Source organism: Plecotus auritus (assembly GCF_963455305.1).
Source record: "Plecotus auritus genome assembly, chromosome: 5".
NCBI classification, from domain to species: domain Eukaryota; kingdom Metazoa; phylum Chordata; class Mammalia; order Chiroptera; family Vespertilionidae; genus Plecotus; species Plecotus auritus.
The window spans coordinates 96,169,290-96,190,128 of record NC_137776.1 but is presented as its reverse complement, the minus strand read 5'-3'; the positions used below and the strand labels follow the sequence as shown (position 1 = coordinate 96,190,128).

Below are 20,839 nucleotides of genomic sequence, written 5' to 3'. Positions count from 1 at the left end.
CAATATTTAAAGCCAAATTTTTTTCTTCTAAGACTTTTCACTACCTAGTCTGCAACAGTGAAGTTAGACTGCTAAATATCTCATACATATATGTACCAAACAAAAGAATGCAAAACTTGTGAGGTCGGTGATAGTGCAAAAGGAAAGAGGTTTAATTCAGGAGCCACATGGCCTGAGAGAATGGTGGACTCCTGTCTCAAAGACCATCTCCCCCACCAGCTCATACCCCCACCGTTCTTATAAGGATAGGGAGGGGGCTTTTTTCCTAATTATCTTGCTAGCTCTTGGCTCACCAGGATTGATCTATTCATCTTTCTAGCTTTTGGCGCAGTCATTGGAAGAACCTCCTCTGGAACAATCTTGGCCCATTAGGGAGGCTCCCTGACCCTCTGACTGACTGTCTACTGAAACAATTTCCCCCTTCAAAACTCTAGACCCTTGTAATCTTATAAGGGTAAATGGATGGAGGTCTCATCTTCTTGCTGTCAAAGGGTGTAGTCTTACCATTCCCTGGGTCCAGAGGTTCTTACTATCTACAGAAGGAAGAGAGGAGTCAAGAATGGAGGGAAGGCTTTATGTGAGGGAGGAGGACCGCTGCCTTCAGAAGACAGCATATGGGGTGTCTAGGGGATAGCACTGCTGGACAAGCAAAGCCTGTAGACTGCTTCATGTTTCATTGATGTTGCAGGTGAGCTTCCAAGGGAGTCCTGTTGTTTAGATAACAAGTCAAGTATTTAGTGGGGGTATGCCTAGTAGTGCAGGGGAAATTTTAGAGAAGTCCAAAACTGGAGAGACCTAATGACCCCCATGATTTAATCCAGAGCAGGCCTTGGGGTGTCGTATGCAACATCTGTATAAATTTGCCAAGGAAGCCAATGTCTAGGAAATGCAGAATAAAATGAAAAGTAATATTCTTCCTCTGACTGGGTGGCTCAGTTGTTTGGAGCATTGTCCCAAAACCTTTTGGTTTAATTCCTGGTCAGGACACATACTAGGTTGGGGTTCAATCCCTGGTTGGGGCACTTGTGGGAAGCAAATGATCTATATTTCTCTCTCACATTGATGTTTCCCTCTCTCCCTTCTTCTCTCTAAAATTAAAAAAATAATAATAATAAAACAGAAAGAAACACTTAGCTTTGGGAGGCACTGTTCCTTTCCAAAAGAGGAATTTTAAATCTCCTCCGGGAGTGCAGGTCCAGCTTTCCCTTGCTGTAGTAACAGCAGCAAAACTTGTGGTGAGCCAGACCCTAGTCCTCCTCAGGGTGTACCCACTTGATCAGTGTGTGGTGAGTGTAAGGCTTGATTCCTCTGAGCTTTAGGGAAGAGTGTGTTGTCTGAAGGAGGTCATAGAGACTGGTCCATTGCTCAGCTAACTACATTAAAGCATCTTTCCATAATGGGTCCCTTCTTATAGGTTCTTGAGGATCGGAGATACTAGAGCTTCAGGGAGTATAGATCTTCCATATAAATTAGGGTCAGTGTTAGAGAATCCCCATTCACTGGCCCATTCCTCATCTCATTCTGTGCAATGGGGCTTAAATTCTGACCAGTCCAGGTGGAGAATTAAAGCCCTAAGAAGTGGTGGACCTCAGGCAGCTTGTCCTGCTGTTTATCAGCAGTTTGGTTTCCCTGGCTTGTTTGGGAACCATTGTTCTGTTGTCCTGGGCAGTTTATCATGTCAATCTGGATCGGTAGATTCACTGCCTCTAGCAATTTTGTTTTTTTGTTTGTTTTGTTTTGTTTTGTTTGTTTTTTAAAGACTAATTTATTGATTCTTAGAGAGAGAGGAAGGGAGAGGGGCAGAGAAACATTGTGAGTGCAATATTAATCAGCTGTCCCTTACCAAGCCTGCAACTCAGGCATGTGCTCTTGACGGGGAATTGAACCAGCAACCTCTTGGTGCACAGGTCACCCAATCAACTGATAACACAGGCCAAGGCATCCCCCAGCAATTTTAAAATCTCTTTTGCATGTTTGATATTGGGAGGTGCCTAGGGACCCCCTGGCCTCCAGATTCATAATGCCTTTCTAATATTTCTTGGAGATGTTTGCTATCCTTTTTATTATTGTTTATTTTGTGTTCTGGGCAGTCCTTTCTCCAGTGGCCCTCCTCCTTATAATAGGCACATTGAATGGCACCTGGTGGTGTTATGCCCAGATTTCGTGATCCCCAAAGACCACCAGGGAGCCGAGTCCGATGCAAAAGCAAAGAGCCTTTATTTGAGCTAGCTCGAGCTCCCTGTCCACCACACTCGCTGACACAGTGGCAGGAGGCAGAGAGAGAGCCCCAGGCCCCAAATGCGCTGATTTATAGGGGGCCTGGGAGAGGTAGGAAGGGTGAGGTAGTGTGGCCTCCGCTGATTGGTTGGGGTCAGGTTGCACATGGGGGCAGCTTACTTTCCTCTTGCATTTCTATTGGCTAATTCAAAAGTGTGGGTTGGGCTCTTGGAGACGTTCTAGGGCTGGAACCTGACTCCACGAGGTGGAGGACATGTAACAAAGGGAACATGGAGTCGGTCTCTCCCTGCCCTTTCATTCCCCCTTTATCCTGAAACTTACAGGCCCAATCATGGGTCGGTTTGTATTTCTACTGAACAACATTCCTGGGTCAGGAGGGTACACCATCCCAAATTCCCTGCACCGATAAAATCGGAGTCCCCAAGTCTTCCCGGTGTCCCATCTGGTAGCCTTCCTTCCCTCTCCCGTGAAGGAAATGCTCACGGGGTTACAGTGGCTATGGCCTCTCGGGGGACAAGGTGGGGCAGCGGCCGTCCAATGGTGATCAGGTCACCTTTCCTCGGGGCCTCCCACCAAATGTGTCCAGTTGAGACGCATGACCAGGAAGCACAGAAATAGTCTCCAGTGCCTCCACAAGGGTTCTTTTCCCAGGGCCGAGTTCGCGAGTGCTTGGGGCAGACATAGAAATAGGCGATCCTTAATGGTTTTGAGTCCTTAATCTCTGCCTGCGCCTATCGCAGCAGATGTACAGTCCGGTGGTGGGTAGATTCTGGGAAAGAGTCTGGAGGTCCACCCACAGCTCAGAGAACCAAGTGCCTTTGGGATGGGCTTGATAAGTCTGATTGAGAATCACCCCTGAGTTGGTGTTTATTATTTGCCAGGTAACATTATGGGGAGTGTGGGGGCTCCCGGTAGCAGGAGTGATCGCGAGTAAGGTTACCAGCATCAGGCAGGTCGAGCACACCATAGCTTGAGCTTGAGAGGGTTGCGTTGATCTCGATCAATGCTCCATTTGGTGACGAAGTCTTCCCGGATCACAGATGGGTCCGCTGACCAGACGTGAGTGTGATGGACCCAGGTAGCGACGCCGTCTACCTTGAGAGTGGTGGGGGTCATCAGCACCACGACGTAGGGACCCTTCCAACGTGGCTCAAGGGTCTCCCAGCGGTGTCTCTTGAAGTAGACCCAGTCCCCAGGCTTATGCTGATGAGGAGTCGGGGTTGGGCGGGTCTCGTAGATAGTGCAGAGACGTGGCCAAATGTCCTCGTGCACCCTCTGGAGCCCTCTCAAGGAAAGAAACAGTTCTTGACTTTCAAATTCTGTAAGAAATTTGGCTTTAAGGTTAGGGATAATAGGGGGTGGCCGGCCAAACATGATCTCATAAGGAGTAAAACCCAGGGTATAGGGGGAGTTCCTAACCTGGTAAAGGGCATATGGAAGGAGAGCCACCCAGTCCCCGCCAGTCTCCATGGTCAATTTGGTAAGGGTCTCTTTTAGAGTTCTATTCATCCTCTCTACTTGCCCTGAGCTTTGGGGCCTATAAGCACAATGCAATTTCCAATTTGCCCCAATGGCCTTGGCCACTGCCTGCGTTACCTGCGAGACAAAAGCTGGTCCATTGTCTAACCCTATCTCAGCGGGAAAACCGTACCTGGGCACTATGTCTTCCAGCAGCTTCTTAGCTACCATCTGAGCAGTTTCATGCTTAGTTGGGTATGCTTCTACCCATCCGGAGAAGGTATCTACAAATACTAAAAGATATTTATAGCCATACTTTCCTGGTTTGACCTCAGTGAAGTCGACCTCCCATTGTGCCCCAGGCTTGGTTCCTCGAAGCCTGGTTCCTTTTTCACTCGGCCCGATTCTCGCATTTGTGAGTTGACAGGTCTTGCAGGCAGATATAACCTGCTCTATTTTAATGTCCCTCTGGTGGATCTTAATTCTGGCCTGTCAGATTAAGTCCTTTAATTTACGTGCCCCCAGGTGAGTGGACTGGTACATGTGTTTTATCATGGAGACTCCAAGCTGGTCTGGCAGTATGAGCTCCCCTTGTGGTGTATACCACCACCCCTTCTCCTCCTTTGGGGAAGCTTCCTAATGTGCTGTAACTCCTCCAGGGAATATCCTGGCTGAACTGGCAGAACTTTGTCTCCTGGGTCTGGGAGCTGTAGGGCCATGGTGGGGATCGGAGAAAGGGCTACTGCCTTGGCTGCCTGGTTAGCCCTGTGGTTTCCTCTTGCCACTGGGTCGTCAGCCTTCTGGTGTCCTTGGCAGTGTATAATGGCCAATTTGGCAGGGAGCCATAAGGCTGAGAGTAAGTTGAGTATCTCCTGTTTTTCTTTACAGTCCGCCCCTCTGCTGTTAGTAACCCTCTCTCTTGGTAGATTGCCCCATGAACATGAGCGGTGGCGAATGCATACCGGCTGTCTGTGTAGATGTTGAGCCGCTTTCCAGCTCCCAGTGTCAGGGCCTTGGTGAGGGCCACAAGCTCTGCTCTCTGGGCTGACGTCCCGGAGGGCAGATCTTCTGCCCATACAGTGTCCGTTTCAGTGAATACAGCTGCACCCGCATACCTGCTCCTGTCCCGTATAAAGCTGCTTCCATCCGTGAACCAGGTGACGTCTGCATCTGGAAGGGGCTGGTCAGTCAGGTCCTTCCGGAGCCCATGCACTTGCTTTAGGATTCTCTGGGAGGGTTGAGAAGGAGACTCTTATAGTGGGTTATACGTGTGTTGCTCATGCATCTATCAGGAGGCTGCTTCAGGACTCCCTCAATGGCGTGTGGGGTGGTGATCCAGACTTCCTCCCCCAGGGTCAACTTGTCAGCGTCTTTGACTAAAAGCGCCATTGCCGCAATAAACCTTAGGCACGGTGGCCAACTGGCAGCTACAGGGTCTAACTTCTTGGACAAATAAGCCACCAGGAGGCTCCAGGGGCCTAGGGTCTGAGTCAGGACCCCTTTCGCTATTCCTTTGTGTTCATCTACGAAGAGATGGAAGGGCTTCGTGATGTCTGGCAGGCCCAGGGCCAGAGTGCTTAAGAGGGCTTTCTTTAACTGCTTAAAGGCTGCCTTCTCTCTCTCAGTCCATTCAAAGGCCTTTCCCTCCTCAGTTGCCTCGTATAGGGGCCTGGAAATCTCTGCGAAACCCAGTATCCAGAGGCGGCAGTAGCCAGACGATCCTAGGAATTCCCTTACTTCCCTTTGGGAGGTGGGGGATGGGATTTTCAAAACAGTCTCTTTTCTGGCATCCGACAGCCGCCGCTGTCCACCCTCCAGGATGTATCCCAGGTAACTCACCCTTTCTTTGCATATCTGAGCCTTCTTTGCAGAAGCCCGGTATCCAAGGGCCCCCAAGGAGGCCAGCAGGTCTCTTGTCCCCTCCTTGCAGTCCTCAGCCGTGTTTGCTGCAATCAGGATATCGTCCACATACTGAAGGAGAGTGAGGTTGGGGTGTGTTCTCCGGTACTCACCCAGGTCCTCATGCAGGGCCTCATCAAAGATGCTGGGCGAGCTCTTGAACCCCTGAGGCAACCGAGTCCACGTCAGTTGTCCACTGTAGCCCTCTTCTGGGTCATGCCCCTCGAAGGTGAACAGGGCTTGACTGCAGGGTGCCGGCGGCAAACTGAAAAAGGCATCCTTCAAATCTAACACAGTATACCAGACACGGGAGGGCGCCAGAGAGCTTAAGAGAGTCTATGGGTTGGGGACCCTTGGATGTATGTCCATAACTCTTTTATTTACTTCCCAGAGGTCCTGTACCGGCCGGTAGTCATTTGTGTGGGGCTTCTTGACTGGCAGGAGGGGAGTGTTCCAGGCAGACTGGCAGGGGACCAGCACCCCTAGGCCCCTCAGTCTCCGAATGTGTGGCTGAATTCCCTTCCGGGCTTCCTGAGGCATGGGGTACTGTTTGATTCTCACCGGGCCTTCCCCTGGTTTTAACTCTACCAGGACTGGGGCCCTGTGGGCGGCGAGCCCCACTCCCCCTGTCTCTGCCCAAGCCATGGGGAACTCCTGCAGCCATTCGTCCGTGCTGCCCTCTATTGGAGAGGCTTTTTGGTGAAGCTGGTACTTATCCTCCAGCCTTATGGTCAGGACCTGAATGGGGTGGCCCTTGCCACCAGTAACATGAGGCCCCCCCTTGTCTGAAAGTTATCTGAGCTCCAATCTTAGTAAGCAAGTCTCGTCTTAACAGTGGGTAGGGGCATTCCGGAATTACCATAAAAGAGTAGGATACCCGGCCCATCCGTAAATCCACCGTTCTTCGGGTAGTCCATAAATACTGGCTCATACCAGTTTCCCCTTGTACCCAAGACTTCTTATTTGTTAATTTTCCTTGAGGCATACGGAGGACCGAGTGTTGCGCTCCGGTGTAGACAAGGAAGTCAATGGGGGTTCTCTCCACTCTAAGAGTTACCCTGGGCTTGGGGAGGTGGTCCGAACCCCGACTCCCCTAATCACTCAGTTCATCTAGCTCCAGGACCTTCACTCGATCCGCTTCGCCTCCCTTTTTGCTGGCCCTTTTCGGACACTCTTGTTTCCAGTGCCCTATCTTCCTACAGTAAGCACACTGATCTTTCTGCAGCTTCCGCCTCCCACCCCAGGTGGTCCCCTTACCGTCCTCCTGGTTGCCGGTGAGTCAGCAGAGACGGCGGTTCCGTTCCTCCAAAGAGTCCACGGTGGTGGCGAGAAGGATCTTAGCTAGGTCTCAGGTTTGTTTGCTGCCAGCAGCCGCCACAGCGTGAGCCTGCCTTTCTTCCGGGGGCTCCCTGTTATTATACACCTTCTCGGCTACCTCCAGTAGGTCCTTTAAACTCTTCTCCCCCAACCTATCTACTTTTTGCAGTTTCTTTTTAATATCCCCAGCCGATTGGTTTACAAAGCTTATGATCACAGCTGCCTTGTTTTCAGGAGCTTCTGGATTCATGGGGGTGTAGGTGCGGTTGCCTCCATGATCCATTCTAAAAAGACAGCTGGAGACTCATCCCTTTCCTGCTGAACATTCCCTACCTTGGCCAAATTAGTTGGCTTTCTAGCAGCCATTCGGAGACCCCCCATTAGAGTCTGGTGGTAGACCCAGAGCCTCTCCTTACCTTCTGCCGTGTTGAAATCCCATTCAGGCCTAGTTAAGGGAAAAGAGACATCTATCTGGACCGGGTTGGTGGTTGGGTTCCCGTCCACGCCAGGAACCACTTTCCGGGCCTCACTGAGGATTCTTTCCCTCTCCTCAGTTGTGAACAGGACCTGTAAAAGCTGTTGGCAGTCGTCCCACGTGGGCTGGTGGGTGAAAAGGACAGAATCTAACAGATCAATAAGCCCTGCTGGCTTCTCAGAGAACTTAGGATTCTGAGACTTCCAGTTGTAAAGGTCACTAGTGGCAAAAGGCCAATAGTGATGGGGTTGATTGCCATCCTCATCTGGGGGCCCCGTGGCTCGTAAAGGTAGGGTTTTAATAGTGGAGTCGGGGGCAGGCACAGGCTTGCTTTTGGGCCAAGGCAGGAGCAGGAGTTGTGGCCTTGCAAGTGCACAGGCCACAGCGAGGCCCAGTTAGTGCAGGGAGCTTCACCAGACCATCGCAGTGTGGTACCCGGCAGTGCGATGCTCCTCAACTGAGATGGCGCCACCCCTTAACCCCCGCCTCAGGGCTGCAGGTCCGTGTCCTTCCATTCCGGCAGTCATCACCTCTTATTTCCTGTGTCTTGGGACCACCGCAGAACCTTGCTCTCCTCAGAGGAGGCAGATCCCCGCCCGCTGGCCCCCTGCCCCAGCCCGAGCCCCCTCCGGGGCATTCTGCCTTGGCGCCACTCTGCGGTCCTTGGGCTGCCCGCCTCCTGTGCTTCACTGAAGCATCCTTTTTTTTTTCAGGCACTCTCCTCAGCCCCCCGGGAGCTTGGCTCTGGTGGCCCTGCCCCTCCGTGGCTACCTGCCACCCCTACTCCACTCAGCTCTCCCAGGTCGCCTCCGACCAGGGCCAAGTAGGCCCTGCTGTGTGCTGATTGCGAGGGGGCCCCTTTGGCCGCTCCCCGGTTGCCGATGGTCCCAGGACCCTGGGGGCGGGACCTGGCACTGCCCGGCCTGCCTCCCTGGGTCACCGATGGTTCTGGGACCCTGGGGGCAGGGCCTGGAACCTGTCTGGAACCCAGACTGCTTGACGCCTATATATACAAATTAGCCCACCATCTTTGTTGGGTTAATTTGCATACTCACTTCTGATTGGCTGGTGGGTGTGGCGGAGGTACGGTCAATTTGCATATTTCTCTTTTATTAGTGTAGATGTCATAATGATTATATTTCTGGGTATATGAATGATCTTCCATATCATTAACTTCTGCCTATGCAAGACTTCCTGATTCTTGCTGTTTTGACCCTTGAAATGGGAAAGCATGGCATAGAAGTATTAAGATACACTATTCTTAAACCTTGGCCTTTGCAGTGAACCTGCTGGAATGCTGCATTTGTCCTTTGATGCCTACCTCTACCTTTGGTGGAACTGATTTGGCAATTTCTCAACCATCCATAACTTTGCTGTTGATTTTACAGAACACTCTCCTGATATTTACTGGGTAATCTATCAAAAGGGGTTTCACATTTTCTTTGTGTCTACCTAACACCCATCTACTTCCTCTATATGGTGGTCTCCATATATGCATACCCTCTCTTCCCTGGTGGACCTCAGGCACCTCCTACAATTGAGGTGGTATCTAGCCACCCTTTTTGCATGCCTTTTCATATGATAGAGGTCTTGAACATCAAGTAGGCTGCACCTATTGCAAACGTGAATTCCCTTCTATAAGGCCAGATGGCAGGACACAGCCCACACTGTGGAAACCTAGCTGTTCACCTTTCAGAATACATAGGTACCAGAAAGGACTTGCCAATGAGTCCATAAATAACCAAACCCTCCCAGCACATGTATGTTCCCACAGTAATCCTATCATTTACAAGTATGAAAATCAGCCTTGGGCATTTGATTGCCTAAATAGTGGGAGACTAACTGTACAATGTCTCCTGGGCCACTTGACATCTCCTTTTACTATTCTTGAAATAATTGCAGCCACTACTCTGAAGACTTATTCACAAAAGGACCTTATCAATAATAGATGACTACTTTGGTGAGAACCCTTCTGAATATGATGATAGCTCCTGTGGCCTTTCTGTTGGATATGACTTACCAGGCAGGAGATGAGAGCAGCCACTTTCTTAGAATTATAGATTCATGTGCTGGCCTTGGCACTGCACAGTAAGATATAATGATGCAGAATCTAAGAAGAACTGTTAAAAGAATAGCCCAGTCATCCTCTAGTGCCTTCATAGATCAAGAAAGATCCTTACATTCCTATTTCAGAGAGTCTTCAACAACAGAGTAACCTTCTATTATTTGCTTGCAGCCCAAGGAGTTTGTGTCGCAGTGAATCCTTCTTGTTATACCTGGTTAAATATATCTTCCCAGGTCAAATTAGAAACAGCTAAGCTTCTTAAATTCTCACATTCCTTTAAAGAACATTTCTGTTTTGCCATGAATGCTAGTAACTAATTATAGTTTAATTTTTTAAATATTTTCAACTGGCTCCCAACTGGACCCAGGGCTATTTTAGGTCTGGATTTAAAATTGTTTTATTCATTGCTGTTCTGATTTGCTTACTGTACTTTATTATCAAATTGTTTATGCTTTATACAACCATATGTTTTTAGTCTCTTGTAAAAACTCAGATAATGGTTGCTTAAGAGTAGAGATAATTAATCAACCTTTCTCCCCAGCAAAATAGCTTGCTGCAATTGAGATCCTCATTAAAGACAACTCCTGGTGAAGACTATGCCTAAGGTTCACTTACCTGGGGTCTCCTTGTTGCTCAGATGTGAATGTTGTCCCTATGCTTCTTATTTCTTCCATAATAACACTTCTTTCCTCCTATGCAGGGCATGGCACAGTAGGAATGAGATTCCCTGGGAATGAGGGACCAGACATTCCTGATTAACTCTATGCTAGAACGGTTGATTATCATTGTTTTCTAAGGAAATATCTCAAACAAATGGGGCAAATATAAGCCAAAGTATCTAAAATGGAGGGCCCTAAAATAGAGTTGGGAGGTCACTGGGGAAATCAGACTTAGGAGCTACAGTACCCAGATGATGTTTGGACATTTGAACTTTAGGATTTTGTGCTTGTTGTACAACGGCACCCTTGAACGGACCTCACCCTTGTTTTCATGTGTTGGTTACCTCAGAGTTCCATCACCTGGTCTTGACCAGTTTTGTTTTTAACCAGCCCTCACACCATGTTGCATAGCCAATGGGAACAGTTACTTTTGTTTCACCATGTGGGTTTTGCCTTTGTAAGCTCTGGCTTTCTTTCCTGGAGCACATTTCAGCTCTTCTCCTGAATTTGTGTCTCCTTTAGTCCCAAATAAAGATTTAAACTGTTTTATAGAGTTAGATATTTATTAGTCAAACAAGTCTATAGTTGACTGTTTAGCTAATATTGATGGACCACTTTGGATGCACTGCAATTTATGCTAGGAATGGAGGACAGACATAGGTTCAAATAATGCATCTGGATCCAAAATGCTCTCTTCCCAGTAGGAAATGACTGCAATGAGGTTGAACAGGTTAGAATGGATGTTTATATTAAAATTATTTTGTTTTTGTAGGAAAGAAAATAATAAAATCTATAGGTTAAGATGGGGTAATGCTTTTAGGGACTACTCTCATCACTGGTCATATTGAATGATTTGGAATTCCTTCAATAATTTACCTCATAGATTCATATCTTTAAAAGATGCAACTTCAAGCTGACATGTCTTTCTACCCCGAGGCCAGCTTTCTCCAGCATAGACATCACAGACTGTCTCCTTTTTCTAGGACGTGCTCTTGTGAACAACCACAGCACCAATTTAATGTTGGGTCTCTGGGCTTCCACTACATTCTGTAAATAACACATTCATGACAAACAACACTTCTTTGAGGTTATTTCATGTGTGTGGACCTTGCTTGACAGCAGAGTGCTTGGGGATAAGAACCAGAGGTTTGTATTCACCATGACTTACAGTTGTTTTCAGTAAATTGCTTGAAGAATCAATCAATACAAGAAAATCTTTTCACTAGCCTCTTAACTGTGTTGTTGCTGTTTTCTTTTTTCTGCTTTTCCATTTATTTTTCTCTTTAGTATGCTATTATTTTTTACAAAAAATTTAAGTACTGCAGAAAGTACATAAAATAGTGTAAACAGATACCTAGAAATAAGATGCTATGTTCAATGTGTTCTTTATGGATTTCTTTTATCTCTTATTAAAATATTATTTCCATTGTCTTCATGCTATTTTTGCATAAAATAAATGAAACATTGTAGATGAAGTTAAAATTACTATGAACTCCTACCATAAAATCTCACTCCCAGAGCCAATGACTGAGATTAACATGAATTGTATTTTAATATACATTTTATATATCCATAAAAGAATATTTAGAGTACATTGTATGCATTTGTTTGGTAAACACTTTATTTGCTCATCTATTAATTTAATATTTTTATATTACATGCATCTAGAGAATTATTTGTATTTTTTGATACATGGATAGACTACATTTAATTTACATCTCTTTCCCTTATTAGACATTTAGGTACATATTATTGAAGATTATCTTGGTCCTGCTGCAATATTACGAACCTTGAAATTGCATTTTTTAACATAACACAGATTTGTTTCTGGCTCAACTAAACTCTAAAGTGTGCCAGGAATCTTGCTTCATCTTTTCACTACTACATCTGAAAGACAACTGTTCCAAACCCACTGTAGCATGGCAAGAAATGGATTGAGGAAGCACACTGATGAATCTCATCATGTCTGCTCATATTTGATGGTCAGGATTAGTCAGATGAACCTAATCTAACTGTATGGGATTCTGAGAAATATAAATGTTGTCTTGGAATTCACAGTATCTGTCTAAATCACATTTTATTGTGCTGTGAACACGCATGCTCTCTTATGTTTGGGCTTACATGTGAGAACCGTGTACTCTGAGGTTCATTATACTTCTCTGAAATAGAAGTAGTATTGGCTGGTAAAGTTTGCATATTTTCTATTTTTCTGGAGCAGTCATATTGTTCTCCTATATGGTAATGATAAATCATGTTCTTTAATTAGGTCCTAAACAACTTCAACTGACATTTTGACAACCATCTCTCTATGTTTCTTGAAGTTATTTTTAAATATATTTTTATTGATTTCAGAGAGGAGGAAGAGGGAGTGAGAGACAGAAACATCAGTGATGAGAGAGAATCATTGATTGGCTGCCTCCTGCACTCCCCTCCCCCGCCCCCCCCCCTCCCCACACACACACACTGGGGATCGAGCCAGTAACTCAGCCATGTGCCCTTGACCAGAATCAAACCTGGGGCCCTTCAGTCCTCAGGCCATTCAGCCAAACTGGCTAGGGCTTGAAGTTATTGTAAAAATAATTTAATCCAAGTCTTTCTTATACCATAATACATGTAATTAAAGCTATAAATTTACTTTAATGCTAGTTTATATATGTAAGACTTTATTTATGTGTTGATTTAATAATCATTCAGCTCTAAATCTACTAAATTGTATTGCAAGTTTCTCATTAATCTATGAGGTATTTAAGGTGACATTATTTTAAAAATATTTTGGAATTTTTTGTCTCTCTTTTACTATTCGATTATAATTTTATTATACTGTAGCCAACAAATGTGCTCCCTTTATCACATCCTCATTTGAATTATTTGTTTTTCATTTGATAGTCAAGTTTTATAATAGTAAATTGTATTTTGGTGACATTGTTTTTGATCTCAATTTTTTTAGAAAATTGATTATAAAATGTACCTGGATATGGATATTTTTTGTGTTTGTAATTATTTTAAACTATATTTTTATTTAAAGAGGGTGAGGGAGAGAGAGATAGAAACATCAATGATGAGAGAGAATCATTGATCAGCTGCTTCCTGCACGCCCCCTACTGGGGATCAAGCCTGCAACTTCGGCATGTGCCCTGACCAGGAATTGAACCTGGGATCCTTTAGTCTGCAGGCTTATGCTCTAACCACTGAGCCAAACCAGCCAAGGGCTGTGCTTGTAATTTTTTTTGAACTTTGTCTCATCTATAGTGCTATAGTTTTTATCAAATTTAAGAAAGTTCCATTCGTCCTGGCCGGCTTGGCTCAGTGGATAGAGCTTCCGCCTGCGGACTGAAGGGTCCCAGGTTCGATTCTGTCCAAGGGCACATGCCTGAGTTGCAGCTTGATACCCAGTGGGGAGTGTGCAGGAGGCAGCGGATCAATGATTCTCTCTCATCATTGATGTTTCTATCTCTCTCTCCTCTCTTCCAATCTGAAACCAATAAAGAAATATATATTTTTTTTAAAAAAGAGAAAGTTCCATTCATGATTCTTTCATAGATTAGATAATTGATAGGTAAATAAATAGATAGGTCATACTGCTCTCTCTTTTGGGGATTCTAATTATATATATTCTACAGGCCCTGTGCACAAGATTTGTGCACTAGGGGGGTCCCTCAGCCCGGCCTGTGCCCTCTCGCAGTCCAGGAGCACTCAGCGGATGTCTGACTGATGGCTTAGGCCCGTTCCCCTGAGGGGAGCAGGCCTAAGCCATCAGTCAAACATCCTCAGCACTACTGCGGCAGAGGTGGGAGAGGCTCCCACCACACCACTGCACTCGCCAGCCATGAGCCTCGCTTCTGGCTGAGTGGCACACTGACCACCAGGGGGCAGCTCCTGCATTGAGTGTCTGCCCCCCTGGTGGTCAGTGTGCCTCATAGCAACCAGTTGTTCTGCCATTCGGTCAATTTGCATATTGGCCTTTTATTATATAGGATTAGAGTTTTAGTCAGTGTGGAAGCCATAACAACAAACATTTATTTTTCCCAGTTTTAGATACTCAGATACTGAAGATCATGGTGTAGACAGATTCATTGTCCAGTGGGGATCCACTCTCTAGATTTAGACAGTCCTTTTATTTTTGTGTGTTCATATGGCAAAGAGGGGGAACACTGGTCTCGCCATCCCTTATATGAGCATGAGTCCCATTCATGGGAGCTCCACCCCCCAGATCTAAATACCTCCTAAAGGCCCCAGCTTCAAATCAAAAATCATATTTTGAATTTAGAGTACACCATATAATTTTGGGGGGAGGGATAGAAATATTCAGTCCAAAGAAGTTAGATATGGCAGATCATTTGTTAATGTCCCACAGGTCAACAATGGTATTTTTGGTTTTGTTTTTCCTTTAAGTCTTTTTTTTTTTTTTCTCTCTCTGTAATTGATTTGGATAGTTTGTATTGTTACCATATGAGATAATATATTAGGAAGAAAACAAAACAAAACAAAAACAAGAAAACCTCAGAGTTCATTGTCATTTCTCTCCCTCAGTTTTCAAACTGCTATTAATCATATCCAGTGATTTTTTAAAGCTTTATTATTGAAAGTATTACATATGTCCCCCCTTTTGCCCCTTAGGCCCCTTCTAGCCCTCCATGCCCCCTACAGGTATTGTATTTTCATGTCTCATGTTCTAGGCAGTTCTTTTTGCACCATTTGTTTCTCTTCATGTTCTTTTTTCTTATATCAGTAAAAATATGGATCATTTTCATAATATAACATTGTGTTATGGCCTTTTGTGTTAATTCTATTATCTCTGAAAGTTCTAAGTCAGTTTCCATTGATGAGTTTTTTCCTGGTTTTGACATATCTTCTTCTTCTTCTCCTTCCTCTGCTTCTTCTTCTCCTTCCTCCTCCTCCTCCTCCTCCTCCTCCTCCTCCTCCTTCTCCTCCTCCTCCTCCTTTTCCTCCTCCTCTTCCTCCTCCTCCTCCTCCTTTTCTTCTTCTTCTAGTAATTTTGGATTGAATATTGGATATTAGAAATTTTATATTTTGAAGCCCATACTTTTTATATTTCTCTGAAGAATAAAAAAGTGTTATATTTTTCTTAGTAGTCTCTAAGATGCTTTTGGATTAGTTTAATGCTGTTGAAGTTCGTGTTTTTAGCTTGTCTTGGGCAGAATTAGAGTGGACTGTATTCTGGAGCTAATTTAGATTTTTTTCAAGCAGTGACTGAAGGCCCTGTATATTCCATGAAGTCTCTACACTCTGTTTGAAGGAAATTCACAAATTTCTGGCCCTGTGTGACCTTTGAGAATTGTTCATCTTATTAATTTGTAGAATTATTATTTTCTTAGAAGTTGCTTTGTTTAGTCTTATGAGATTTCATACTATGCATGTGCATATTGTATCCAGGAAAGACTCATGGGCCCTTATGTAGATTTCTGGAGGTTTATATTTCTTATTTTGTTTGTTTGTTTTTGTTAATTATCCCTTGAGAATATTTTTTTTTCATTGCTTTTCAGAGAGCATGGTTGATGTGAGAGAGACACATAGACTGGTTGCCTCCCCGACATACCCCAATCTGGGTAGGAGCGTACCGTAACCCAGGTACTTGCCCTTGACCGGGAATCAAACCTGGACCTTTTTGTTATATGGGCCAACACTCTAATCACCAAGAAACACTGGCCAGGGCAGAACTTTATCTTTCTGTAGCTTTAGTTCCTTATTTCTCTCTACCTTCTACACAATTTCTAGTTGCCTTGGTCTGTACAAATTACAAAAGTTGTTTTTCTGAATTCCAGGATATTTTCAAGCATGATTTGAGGCTCCTCTGCCCTTTGCTGTAATATGGAAATTACCTCCAGTCAGAACATCTAGGCTGTATTTTGCCTAATTAAGTTTCTTTCCCTTTTCTGGTGAATTACAGCCCTGTGCTGCCTGTGGAATTTTGTCTGAAAATAGTTACTTCCTATATTTTCTCCAGTTGTTTAGTTGTTATAGTGCAAGGGTAATTTTAGAACATCTTATTTCTTGGTCATGGTTAAGGAACAGAAATTCTCCCAAGTGTTCTTTCCTTTTTAATCAAGGTATGTGATCTGTTAAGTACATTTACAAATATTTTACTTTTCTTTTTAAAAAATATTTTTACTTATTTCAGAGAGGGAGAGAGATATATAGAAACATCAATAATGAGAGAGAATCATTGATCAGCTGCCTCCTGCATGCCCCTTCCTAGTGACAGAGCCCGCAACCTGGGCATGTACCCTGACCAGGAATTGAGCCATGACCTCCTGGTTCATAGGTCAACATTCAACCACTGAACTATGCCCACCAGGCAAAAAATATTTTACCTTTCACTCTGTATTTAGAGTTGTGTAGAATTAATTGTGTGATGTTCACTCTCCTATCTTTTTCAGAATTCCAAGACTGCTCACTTTAATATTTTTATTTTAAAGTATCTTAAAATATTTACTTGAGTTACACAATTAGAATAAGTTTTAATAAATAGGTTTTATTTTCTACTTATAAAATGTAAATAATAGATACCCAGCTCAAACTATATCAAGTGGGAAAAAGAAAATTATTGTTTATGTATGTGAATTTTTAGTTTTAAGTACCGCTGGGTCCAGGGTTCCTAAAAATAGTTTTTCTGTGTGTGTGTGTGTGTGTGTGTGTGCGCACGCGCATGTGCACGTGTGAGGTCTCCCTCCTATTTCACTGTTATCCCTTGACTCTGCTTCTTCACTCCCTTCTGTATCGGCCTCCTTCTCTCCTCTTACAGTTACACTGTCCTTGAGTGGCTAAAAGCAGTCTTAGTGGATATGGAATCCCCACTCTCTGCATAGCAGTTCCAGGGAAGTGATGTTATTGGCTTGCTTATTTCCTGTGCCACCCAGGGAGACCAATACATTACAAGGAGTGTGTGCTATGATTAGCCTGGCCTCAGTCACATTACCACCACATACAATGGATTTGAAGGGTGTTGTGCAAAGGAACAGATCCTGGCCACGCAAGACCAAGTTGTCATGTGCTGCTTTGCATTTGTGTCACTTGTTTTAGTGATGTTTGATTTTTGAAATAAAGTATACACTGTTTGAGAACTCAAATCATAATTTTAAAGTGAGAATAATCTCAAAATGGCCTAAAATAGAAACATTTAAATCAGACCTTTAGTTCCCAGTCTTATTTTTTAAACTAGTTTCTCAAAATAGATGACTGTTACAATCGGATTGCTCTATTCACTATCGTGAATATGTAGGATTTCCTGTGCCTGTGCTCTAACCACTCTTTATACCTGGAAGGCTTGCAGATCCCACATCCTCTGTCAATGAGGAAATCCTACATATTCTTCAAAACTCAATTTATAACGTCTCACTAATCATCCAGACTTAAAATCATCTTTGTCTTTCCTCTGAAATTTCTCCTGAATCTAAGCCATTCCTAGGCAATGTTATCTTTTTTGTGTGTGTCAATATAGGTATCTTACCAACTTGATTATAAACTCCTTTTGGGGAGATATATTGCTTTACACCTGGGATGTGAGTAGATGGTATAAAGGGACACAGGTTGGAGTCAGATAATGCTGGGTTTGAACTCAACAACAACCCCTCATTTTGCATCAGGTATTCCTTGGTCATTTTACTTAATGTCTGAGTACTAAGTATCTGTGCTTGGCACATGGGGATGATGATATTTGTCTTTAACATATAAAATATCTTAGATCATATTATAGGGGCATTGGTTCACAATAACCTTTTTATAGCCCCTTTGGCAACTATCAGTAGACCTCACACCTAGCCAAAGTTGAATAAATACTTCTAACTGATTGAACAGTCCAGATAAGTAAAATTCATACTTTATAGATTTGACTTTAGCATTTTTTTAATTTGACACCATTAGATAGAAAATAAAAATATAGGAAAAAACAGATTATACTCTGCTTGACTTTGACTAATGGACACGAAATTGGAGTTAGGGTTTTTTGGCAGGACTACAGTGATGTGATTACTTTGTTTTGAAAAATGCCTGGCCATAATGGTTTTAAAATGTTTATTGATAGAGAGTTGCTGGGCATATCAACAAAATAACTTCCTGAACAGTATAATCTTGGTTTATGACTCTTGGTCATATTTCCTTTCCTTTAGACAGAGGGAGGGAAAAAATGCAATTATATGTTACACACATCACCATGGCAGAAAAGAATCCCATTAATAATGGCCACTATTAATTAATGTACCTTACATATACAAATTATCTCAGTAAAGAGTTTAGTAATGTTATTATTCAGGTGATGAAGCTAAGGCTTTGGATTCAGGTAATTTGACCTGGCTGGTGTGGCTCAATTGGTTGGAGAGTTGTCTGGTACACTGCAAGTCCGTGGGTTCAAGTTCTGGTCAGGGCAATACCTAGGTGGTGGGTTCAGTCCCTAATTGGGGCAATGCAAGGAGCAGCCAATCTATGTTCCTCTCTCTCGTTTTCTCTCTCCCTCTCTAAAATCAATAAACATATTCTCTGGTGAATATTTAGAAAAAAGAATTTAGATAATTCAAATAGCAGAAGTATGAGATTGGAACCCAAATATTTCTTATTCTGACACATTTTACCAATGTCATGCTACCTTTTGACTAGCTTGGCCAATAAAATCTATAAACAAGCCTGTTATGATATGACTTTGACAAATTATCTATAAGATAATCTCACTTTTTAAATAGAGAACCTTTCATGCCAAGAGATTTTCCTATATTGTTCATTCTTAAGCTATGATGCTTTTTATTTTTTTACTTATTTGAAATCCCTATCTTGTATCTACAAACACAAAATCATTTCCTCACTACCTCACTGCTGTCACAAATGGAAGATTACAAGTTGAGGAATGGATGAAAGAGCAAAAGAAAATAAACTCTAAAGAAACAAAGATCTTATTTCCATAGTAATTTGCCATGCAACGTATAACAAAGCAGGACAAAGGCAAAGTACTCGATCTAGCCCTATTGTACGTCCTTTGGAAAATATTTTCTCATTATATAGATTAACTGTATGTGATGTTAGCTATTTTTTAAATACCACTTAGGCTCTCAGTTAAGTATCTCTAACTAAATTTTCTACTGTTTACAAATCAAAGTATGGGCATATATTAGTCTATGTGCTAAAAATACAGTGTAGAAAACCTTCATTTTATATTTTATTTATATGGAACCAAATTTTCAATGAACCCTGATAATTGAACTAATTTTTTAATATATTGCATTATACAATAAGTATCCATTTACCTGTGTTTCATTCTCCACAGATTTATAAACTCTCTTAATATATAAATATTGTTTTATGTAAACTGAAACTCCAATTCCAAACATTGGAGTCAATAATAGTCACTTACTGTGTTAGTGTGAATTAACTTAATTACATGGACTTAAATCTTTTATCCATTCTTATTGAATATATTTTAATTAAAATGTTCAAAACATCAATTTGTTTAAAATGATTGGGTTATGCAACAATTCCAAATAGTGACAGGTATCTTATTATATACCTATAAATAGCATAAATCCTATATAATAAAAGCCCAGGGGCATAATGACCAGAACCACCATGGCCCCTCTAGGGCTGGTCCCACCCCCAGCAAGTGGTTAGGGGCAATCAGGCAGGCAGATGAGTGGTTGGGGGTGATCAGGTAGGCAGGCAATGGGTTAGGGGCAATCAGGTAGGCAGGCCAGCAGTTAGGGGCAATCAGGTAGGCAGGTGAGTGGTTAGGGGCAATGAGGCAGGCAGGCAGGCAGAGCCCCAGGATTGATCACCTCAAAGAGGGAGACCCAGGCCACAGCCTGCAGGAGGGTCACAGCCTGCTCCACATCTGCGACAGGAGGCCCTGGCAGTGGTGGACACTGCAGGGCAGGGCTGGCACCACTGAGGCTCCTGAGTGGGAATGGTGCCTGCAGCCTGGCCCAAACCCCAGGGTTGTAGCCTCCCTCTGCGGCTTCTGCAGATCTGGACTGCCACTCCTCCTGCTATGATGCCTGGGCAGATGCCTGACTCTTCCATGACTGCCGGCTCTCTGCCAGGGCTCGGCCCCCTGACCAGACTCTCCAGCTTGGCCCTGACTACAGAGGAGCTGAAATACACTGACATCCACAACATTGGGGCCAGGATCACCCCCTTGCACTTCCTGAAGGTTAAACTGGTCAAGAAACCTGTGAAAAATGAGCTAGACAAGTAAGAGGAGTGGAGAAAAAGGCTCCAGGAAAAGAACAAAGTAGTGGCAGCCCCATGCCAGAACAAGAAGAAGGAGTGGACAGAGTGTCTGCAGCGGGAATCTCAGTGGCTGAAACTCATGAATGTGGAGCTGAAAACCCAGATGGAGGAGCTGAAGCAGGAGTGGCAGCAGCTCATCCTGATGCTCAACTGGCATTGCCCCACCTCCATTGTCATGACTGATAGCATTAAGACCCCCGACTCAGAAGGCAACCCACTGCTGGAACAGGTGGAGAAGAAGTGACCATGGGCTGAGAGTAGGAAGGGGAGAAGAAGGAGGCGGGGAGAGGGAGGAGGAGGAAGATCCCAGAGTGCTCTTCCTTGCTGCATGAAAAACTCTCAATGAGGTTCAGCACAGCCAGCATCGGCTGGGCTTTTTTTGTGAAACTCAGATCAGCCACACCAGGTGGAGAAACCCAGGCTGATGAAACCCAGGACCAAATGCTGAGACCAAAGTAGTTCTGAGGAGGGCCTGTTCTGCCTGGGACCAGGTTTGCA

General features: G+C 44.0%; 1 protein-coding gene across 1 annotated transcript in view; it reads left to right on the top strand.

Annotated features, from left to right (window-relative positions):
• Nucleotides 1–20,585, top strand: part of LOC308248256 (jun dimerization protein 2-like) — a gene marked incomplete at both ends in the record, with an annotated part of 58,181 nt that extends 37,596 nt beyond the window's left edge. The window contains 2 exons of the mRNA XM_080668269.1: nt 20,076–20,261; nt 20,364–20,585. Of these exons, the coding sequence (XP_080524395.1) occupies nt 20,076–20,261; nt 20,364–20,585 (408 nt within the window). The remainder of the gene's footprint in view (nt 1–20,075; nt 20,262–20,363) is intronic.
• Nucleotides 20,586–20,839: the final 254 nt, after the last annotated feature.